This window comes from Periophthalmus magnuspinnatus, chromosome 22 (assembly GCF_009829125.3).
Source record: "Periophthalmus magnuspinnatus isolate fPerMag1 chromosome 22, fPerMag1.2.pri, whole genome shotgun sequence".
Lineage (NCBI taxonomy): Eukaryota > Metazoa > Chordata > Actinopteri > Gobiiformes > Gobiidae > Periophthalmus > Periophthalmus magnuspinnatus.
In genome coordinates, this window is record NC_047147.1 from 28,373,027 (window position 1) to 28,382,420 (window position 9,394).

At 40.2% G+C, this 9,394-nt stretch overlaps 1 protein-coding gene across 1 annotated transcript in view; it reads right to left on the reverse strand.

The window, feature by feature from the left end:
* rragd (ras-related GTP binding D) overlaps positions 1-2,828 on the reverse strand; it is a 91,531-nt gene extending 88,703 nt beyond the window's left edge. The window contains exons 1-2 of the mRNA XM_033988206.2: positions 2,489-2,828; positions 243-538 (exon numbers count right to left, since the gene is read on the reverse strand). Coding sequence (XP_033844097.1) covers positions 243-538; positions 2,489-2,612 — 420 coding nt within the window. The 5' untranslated portion in view covers positions 2,613-2,828. The remainder of the gene's footprint in view (positions 1-242; positions 539-2,488) is intronic.
* Positions 2,829-9,394: the final 6,566 nt, after the last annotated feature.

Genomic DNA, 9,394 nt, shown 5'->3' on the forward strand with positions numbered 1-9,394 from the left:
AAATAAGAAGCCAAAATTGATATATTTGAAATTTGATGGCAGTACAATTACACAGCAATAGTTCTGTTCAAAAGGGACACACACAATTAGGATATATTTTTCTTATTGGTGCTCAATTTAATGACTTTTTCAATAACTACACAAGGATTTTATTTTATTTTGCAGGAGTGCATTGTCTCTCTTGTCTGTGTATTGTTAGGTTACTCTAATTGTCCGTATAAATATAAAATAAAAGCTCAAACCTGTGAGTCAATGACAAAGATGAGAGCCCCCGTCCCTCTGAAAATCATCTCATAGTCGAAGGAGGGGTCAAAGAAGTCGATCTGTCCCGGGAAGTCCCAGATCTGGAAGCTGACGAAGGAGCTGCTGGACACGTCCTCTCTGCAGATCTTATTGGTGCTCTCCAGAAAAAGAGTCTCGTTTGGCGACATTTTGTGGAACACGACTTTTTGGATGGAGGACTTGCCGCTCCTCCTCAGCCCCATGAGCAAAATCCGGGGTTTGACTTCTCCACTTAAGGAATCGCTGAAGCCCAACTCTGCAAAAAGAGAATGCATAAGAAAAACTGATGGATATAAATGAAAATAAAATGACGTGAAAGCACTGATTAATGCAACACTGTCAATAAATAATGTGTCAAACTTCGAATTAACTGAAATTATATTTTAAACATAACAGTTTTGTGGGAAACGATAGTAACTTGTCCCATGATTCAAGTTTTTTTCCATGTTTAAATGGGCAAAAAAGTTATAAGGATGCACAAAACTATTAACTATTGAAAAGTATTAATCATGCTAGAATAGTAGATTATATTTTATGTAAAGCTGACTTAAGACATTAGTAATAAGTGAGTGTGTGATGGATACAACCCTGCGCTCCAGTAGATATTAGTTTACCCCTGCTGTTAAATATTTGTGATCCACTATCAAACATAAAAAGAAACCGACATTAATAAACAAAAATCTAATTGTTGTATTGTTCATTAATTCCTTCTATTCCATGTTGTGGGCAGATGCGCAGGCCTGTGACTGGACTGTGGTGGGCAGCAAAGGCATTTTCCATCTGAAGGAGCAGACACAAAGCTTGTTTTTGTCTCACATTTCAGCTGAGAACCTGATCAAACTATTGATTTCTACAGGCAAAAGCAGCTTACCCACAGGAAAGAAAATCTATTGATGCAGATTCAGAGACCACTGGGAGAATGGGTGTAGTTTGCTCTTCATTATTGTTTTAGTAAATTATGTTTCAATCTTTATTTTACATTTCATCCACCTATTTTCTTCCGGGGTCACGGGGTCAGCAGTCTGAGCACGGACTCTCAAACTTCCATGTATTATTATTACTTTATTTTATTATTATTTATTAACATTTCAATTATTTAATTTTTCACAATTACAGTTTAAAACAATTTTATTTCAATTAATTTAAACTTTTTAATAAGATTCACGTAGAATTTCATGAGACACGCCCCCTTTTAAAAGTTAGCGAAATGAGTTGTTTTTGCCGCTTTTAAAGGACAAAGACACTTTCTTGGAGAGTAGTTGGGGTAAACCCTCATTTCTTAAGGTCTTAAGATTCACAATGTGCACATATTTACGTAATATAAACTATAATTTCCCAGTTTTAGTTTGAGAGTGACACATGCTAGCTTAGCCCAAACCCGCCGTTAGCTTTCCCTGCTAAACTGCAGCTGCTACATGAGCTGAGGTGAGAAGCCAAAACTGATATATTTGAAATTTGAGTGGCAGTACAATTACTTAGCAATAGTTCTATTAAAAAGGGACATACACAATTTGGTTATATGTATGTTTTATTTTTATATTTTTCGATTTTCATTATTCCCTCAACAAATTATGTTTCAGTCTGTATTTACCAGTTCATTCATCCGTCTATTTTCTTCCTCTTATCCGGGGTCGCGGGGTCAGCAGTCTGAGCACGGACTCAGACTTTTTCTTTTATATTATTTTTAATTATATATATTTTTTAACATTTCAATTATTTTATTTTTCGCAATTACATAGTTTAAGCCAATTTTATTTCAATTAATTTAAACTTTGTAATGATAATATGCACGTAAAATATGAGACACGCCCCCTCATGACGCTCAGAGACACGCCCCCTCAGCACGCGCGTCTCTACATAATATAGTAAAAGTTAGCGAAATTAGTTGTTTTTGCTGTTTTTAAAGGAGAAAAACACTTTCTTGGAGATTAGTCGATGTGGTCCCTCATTTCTTAAGGTCTCAAGATTCATAACGTGCACATATTTACATATTTACATATTTATAAACTATAATATCCCACAGTTTTAGTTTGAGAGTGACATGCTAGCTTAGCCCAAACCGTTAGCTTTCCCTGCTCGTGCTAAACTCCAGCTGCTACATGTGCTGAGGTGAGTTAAAACTGTACGATCTCACATATCTTCATGAAACTCAGACTAATCCTCATGACCTTGTCCCGGGACAGAGCTCCACAGCCCGCCTCTTTACCTCCGTCCTCTCCGCCCAGCTGCGCCTCCACTAACGCCTCCATTTCGTCCTCTTCGTCGTAATAATCCAGGCCGGTGTCACTGTCCTCGTCCCCGGGCAGGGGGCTCCTGTCGCTGCCGGACATGTTGGTCTGTTTGTGGTGGGTTGGCTGTCAGCTTCGGGAGTGTTTGCGGTGCCTAAACTTTCCCTCCCGGTGTCATTTGAGTGGAGTGAGCCATGCTGCTTCTGCTGTTCACTCTCACCTCACTCCAGCTGAGAGTGAGGCTGGGGCACACAAGTGCTTTAAAGATTTCCTTTCTTTTTCTTCTTTTCTTTTCTTTTCTGTCTTTCTGTCTGTCTTTCTTTTTGCCTCCCTTCCTTCCTTCTTCCCTTCTTTCCTTCCTTCCTTTCTTCCTTCTTTCCTTCCTTTCTTCCTTCTTTCTTCCCTTCCTTCCTTCTTTCCTTCCTTCCTTATTTGTCAGGGACCATGTACAAATTCATGAATCTTACAAAAGAAAAGATGATTTGTACCAGATTTATCTGATGTTACTTTCCCTCTGCAGTCCTTGGACAGGTGCAGTCCCTGGACAGGTGCAGTCCCTGGACAGGTGCAGTCCCTGGACAGGTGCAGTCCCTGGACAGGTGCAGTCCTTGGACAGGTGCAGTCCCTGGTCAGGTGAACATTAAAATACACATTGCATTACAATGACATTATTAGACAGTTCATGATTAACATTAGCAGTAAACAATAAAATGTCCCATGTCCAGTGATGTTTCCTTCAGCCCAAACCAATATAAAAATCATTCTGTGCAGGTTTTTTACAGAGAAACAGCACATTAAAAATTAACTAGACTGATGTGGACACATTTACACAAATCATACCTAAATTCATTATAAAAATATGGGTTAAAATGTGGAAACAAAGTCATCAGAAGGTGGTTACTGGACGTGTTGGCATCCACACCAAAATCGGAGTCATACTCTGATTTCTGAACCTTTAAGATTCCTTAAATGCAAACTGCACAGTCTGATGTGAGTAATCGAAGGGAATATGATCAGAAATCAGACTGTAAAACCACTTTAGCCACTGTAGTTTATGTGGTGCAAAAATATTGTAAGTTTATGTGAATACAGATGTAAACTTTGAGTAATAAGTGGGGCTGCATACATGCATTTCTTCTTTTTCAAATGAACTCGTCCGTGGCTTTTTCACACGGTGCATGATTGAAGATAGGCCTGTTTTCCTCCAAATAGTTTAGTGTCGAACTGTGGAAAGCAATAACATCTCCCTGGAGACGAGCAGTTGGCAGAACCTCCTTCTTTATGTTTAATTTACTTTTGCATTATTTTTTTTTAGGTATATGACTTTTCTAGTGTTTCTAGTGGATTTGGTAATAATTTTTTTGTTGTGATGTTGTGAATGTTTCTGAAATAATAAATAAAAGTGAACAAAGTAGCAATTTAAAAAGTAAAAGTTGTAGTTCAAACTGTCAAAACTGAAAATCCTTGTAGTGTAATATGTCACTGATTTAACCAGATTGTTTTCATTGTGCACTTGGACTTCTCCTGAGTTTGACAAACTCACCTGGTCTGGTCACTGTTTCCATGAAGCTGATTTAAATGTGCCAGCACCACTAATGATTTTATAAAGATCAAAATGAGCCTGTACTTGGCCAAAGGCACACACAATGATGCCACAATCTGAAATGCTCCTGATTTTTGTAATCTGCTTTGTGTCATTAGCAGCAGTGCCTGGTAAATTGGCTTTTATTAAATTGTATTTACACATTTTAATTCTTGTATCAAGTATGTTTAGCAAAGGAGAATCACAGATATTCTGACACAGCTGTAGAGCTGTGCCTGTGCAGCTGAGAGTAACTTGGTTTAAACATTTTCTTTTTGTTTTATTTTGTCCCTTCAGATGCAGATTTATGCCATGTCCACATCAGTAAAGACGAGGCACAGCTGAAGTGTCATGTGACGTCCTCAGACCAGTCGGTGAGCTCTGATTGGAGACGGTGTACCCAAAGTGGGTGTCAGTGACGGCTCCTTTACCCGGCGGAGGTGGATCTGTGGTTCTGCTTCTCACGGCTGGAGTCTCCGTCAGAGCTTTTATCAGTACAGCTGCACAGAACAGAGAGTGGCAAAATCACAACATGTTGGAGTAAGTTGTATTTAAAATATCAATGGCCATAGTATAAGCATAGTATTTTGTGTACTTATTTATTTATTCAATAATTTACCAGGGAGTTTAATTCTTCTTCTCATTTACAATGACCTGGCCAACAGGGACATAGACATTACTTTCATTACTGTTCAGTTACAGGTGTTTTTATTGCTTAAAAACAATCAATCTAAAAACAGATCTGACCTGTAACTTGTCCTTGTTGTATTATCCACTTGATGTAGACACGTTTCTTATCGTTCCAGGCAATAACCTTTCAATAGAGACAAGCAGGTTTTTGTTTTCTACACACGGAAAATCTCTTGGAGTTCACATCTGTTGCAGGATCCTGCTTGATATAGCGTGGTAATTTCACTGAGCATTAACTCCATTTTAAGGTTGAATAATTTACTAATGAGAAGCGGCTCCTCCACCTCCCCCACCTCCACCTCCCCCACGACCAGAGCTGAGAGAACAGTTTGAGAGTTTCATCCACAGCTCCACGTTGTAGTTATGCAATGATCCTGAACTCTGCTCTTCATTAACGAGGAGGTATTTTACTTCTGTGGAACATTAACTGCTAACAGTCGTGGAACACTGGACCAGCTCTATACTCTCCATCGGGTCCTCGAGGGCTCATGGGAGTATGCCCAACCAGGCCTGGTTTGGGAACCACAGTATTTCATCTCTGCTGTTTGCAGATGATGTTGTCCTGATGCTTCTTCGAGCCAGGACCTGCAGCACTGGGGCGGTTTGAGCCGAGTGTGAAGTGGCTGGGATGAGAATCAGCTCCTCCAAATCCGAGGCCATTGTTCTCGACCGGAAAAAGGTGGTTTGCTCTCTCCGGGTGGAGAGTCTCTGCCCCAAGTGGAGGAGTTCAAGTATCTCGGGGTCTTGTTCACGAGTGAGGGAAGGATGGAGCGGGAGATTGACAGGCGGATCGGTGCAGCGTCTGCAGTGATGCGGTCGCTGTATCGGTCCGTTGTGGTGAAGAAGGAGCTGAGCCGGAAGGCGAAGCTCTCGATTTACCTCAATCTACGTTCACCTCACCTATGGTCATGAGCTCTGGGTAATGACCGAAAGGACAAGATCGCGGATACAAGCGGCTGAAATGGGTTTCCTCCGCAGAGTGGCCGGGCGCACCCTTAGGGATAGGGTGAGGAGCTCGGTCACACGGGAGGAGCTCGGAGTAGAGCCGCTGCTCCTACACGTTGAGAGGAACCAGCTGAGGTGGCTCGGGCATCTGCTCAGGATGCCTCCTGGACGCCTCCCTAGGGAGGTGGTCTGGGCATGGCCCACTGGGAGGAGGCCCCGGGGAAGACCCAGGACACGCTGGAGGGACTATGTCTCTCTGGCCTGGGAACGCCTTGGGGTCCCACCGGAGGAGCTGGAGGACGTGTCCGGGGTGAGGGAAGTCTGGGAGTCCCTGCTTAGACTGCTGCCCCCACGACCCGGCCCCGGATAAAGCGGAAGAAGATGGATGAATGGATTAACTGCTAACACACAACAGATTTAGATCACCATGTTCACTTTTATTTTGAAAACAACGTATTATTGTGTTTCACTTTCATTTTTGGCCCCTCCCCCTTGAGAGCGCGATCACAACCAAAGTGTGCGTGCTGCTACTGCGCGTCAGGTTTGTCAAGTTATTGTGTGCAGTTTTGTTTGTTTTTGTAAATTTAGGGAGAATTATCGTGGGGGAATGTGGTGATGTAGGCCTGTGGGCGGAGCTTTGCACAGAATCGTACAGTTTAACCATGAGGAGGGTTTGAATACAGCCTAAAATACTCAAACATGAGGTCTAAAAATAAATCTAATTTGCATAATACTACGTTAAATCAACCAGAATTGTATTTCCAGGACTTTTCCCACGCTTTTCCCACAACTTTTTCCAGGACTTTTTCCAAAACTTTCCAGTACTTTTCCCAAGACTTTTTCCAGGATTTTTCTTTCCAGGACTTTATCAAAACTTTCCAGGACTTTTGCTAAACTTTCCAGGACTTTTTTTTTCAGGCCTTTATCAAAACTTTCCAGGACTTCTTTTTTCCAGGCCTTTATCAAAACTTTCCAGGCCTTTTGCAAAACTTTCCAGGACTTTATCAAAACTTTCCAGGCCTTTTGCAAAACTTTCCAGGACTTCTTTTTTCCAGGCCTTTATCAAAACTTTCCAGGCCTTTTGCAAAACTTTCCAGGACTTTATCAAAACTTTCCAGGCCTTTTGCAAAACTTTCCAGGACTTCTTTTTTCCAGGCCTTTATCAAAACTTTCCAGGCCTTTGTCAAAACTTTCCAGGCCTTTTGCAAAACTTTCCAGGACTTCTTTTTTCCAGGCCTTTATCAAAACTTTCCAGGACTTTTGCAAAACTTTCCAGGACTTCTTTTTTCCAGGCCTTTATCAAAACTTTCCAGGACTTCTTTTTTCCATGATTTTATGAAAACTTTCCAGGACTTTTGCAAAACTTTCCGGGGCTAAACCTGGACTAAACCAGGAATGTCAGGTGAGGTCTCCATTTCGGCACCATTTGGCACCATTTGGCACCATTTGGCACCATTTGGCACACATAGTGCCATTTGCATTTCTGTCATGTAAAACTTACATATTTTCATTTTTATATCACTAATGGTGTTCAGTAGAAAACACTTTTTGGCATTTTGGATTTTTTTTATTTTTTTTAAATTTTTTTATATTTTAAAATAATTATTAATTAATAATTATAATAAATATATGTGTATATGAATGTTTCCCCTACAAATAAAATGACCACATAAAGCATTTGAATGATTTTTTAGAGATGAATTTAGTGAAAGAAGCAAATCTAAGTTTGTCCGGTGCGCTCTGTGTCCTGTGCGTCAAGGCGCTGTTACGCACACAAGCGTGCTTACTGTACGCACGGACTTTACTCCCCAGCGGATTGGTCAATATGCATGAGTGACACCTCTCTGGAATCGTGAAAGCCAATAGAAAAAGGCGATAACTTGCAATACAAGATTGACAACACAGTCAGCCAACCAGAAGGGGAAAAACAAAGCCATGTGAAAGTGCCATGCTCCTCCATTGGTTTACTGTAAACGCTCGGTAGGAACCATATATCACTATTGGACCACTCGGACTGTTTTAAGTGACGGACAACAGTCGGGGCTAACAGGAAATAGCTTTTATTTACAAACGGAATAAACTTTTCACGGCAAGACGACAAAGGAAAGACAATTAGACTTCATCAGAATAGTATTCGCTGCGAATTAAAAGACATTTTACAAGGATTTAAACAAGATTGTGTACTCAGAGCAATAACAAAGTATCTTATCTCCACAAAACTGATAAAGAGGGTATAGAAAGGCTATTGGGGTCGTCCCGGCCCACACTCCATACCGGATGGTGGCGGTAATGCACCATTTCTAGTTGCGTGCCAACCGCCATAAAACACTATGGGGCTTATAATTAATTCATGATTGTTGTAAAACCCTGCGCCGCTGTTAGCAAACTGTGCTAACCTAGCGATAGCAAAGTCGACACAAACACAGATTCACACAAATCCAAACACAAACTACATTCAATAGTTTATTTCTCATGGTGTGTTTCTTAAGATGGAGATTTTTGGCTCAACTTTGTCAAACGATGCAGATGTTTGTGTCGTAAATGTGCGTCTGTTTGTCGCTCGCGTTTGTCGCTGGCGTTTCTCCTCTGAGTCGTATCTTTTCTCCTTCAGACTCTGCAGATCGGTGGCTCATCTTGTTGCTCTTGTTTTTCAAATCCATAATAATTCCACACATCAGACTTCACCTTCTTCAGTGGAGGATATAAATGTGTGGAGTCACTGGGATCAGGATATTAGTATTAGATTAGATATTAGTATTATTATTATTTATTAATTAGTTGCAGATTTCATATTAATGCCTGAGAAGTTTTTCCTTTGTCTGAAAAGTTCCGTAGTGTGGATTTAAACATTTAAACTGTGGAGTCATAAGAAGAATGTTTTGAATAAATGTTTTGAATAAATGTTTAATGCCAAACTGCGGAACCACGTGCAGCTTTAAACAAAAACTTCATTTACACTGAGGTCATTTTACTGTCTGTTTATGAAGTGACCTCTTTTTTTTTTTTTTTTTTCAGGTCAAGATTCGGGTTGAGAAAAATGTGAAGAATCGTGACAGAAAACATCATTTGTTTGACGACGCTGATGATGCACATCTCCAGTTTGGAAAGTCGTACCAACTTTACACCTTATACAGAGACAAGGACGGCAACGTGAGACAGGTCTGGAGACGGGTGAATGTGAACTGTAAATATATATATATATATATATATATATATATATATATATGCACAGATGGAACAGTTAAACGTGTGAAAATGCAACGAAAAGTTGAACCAAAGTTACATCAACAACGTACAGAATGTTTATCTCCTGGTGTTCTGTTTGTTGCAGAAACTTTGAACTTTTCTTTTACTTATAGAACAAAAGCTTTAGCAGAGAATGGCAAAAAGACCACACCATAACACAGGAGCTACACAGAATTATACACATGTACAGCTAAATAAAATAAGTTAAAATATATCAAGAAGTAGTGAAGAAATAAAGCAACAAAATGGAAACAGTAGCTTAGACATGACATTAGGTTGTACAGCTGTGTGCAGTGATACTCAAATACATTCACATTTTTAATATTTTATCTGATATTTATTTATTTATTTAGTTGCCTGCTAATGGCTGTCACTGTAAGCCGCTGTTTAAGAAGCCGCTGTTCAAAAAGTCAATGGAACC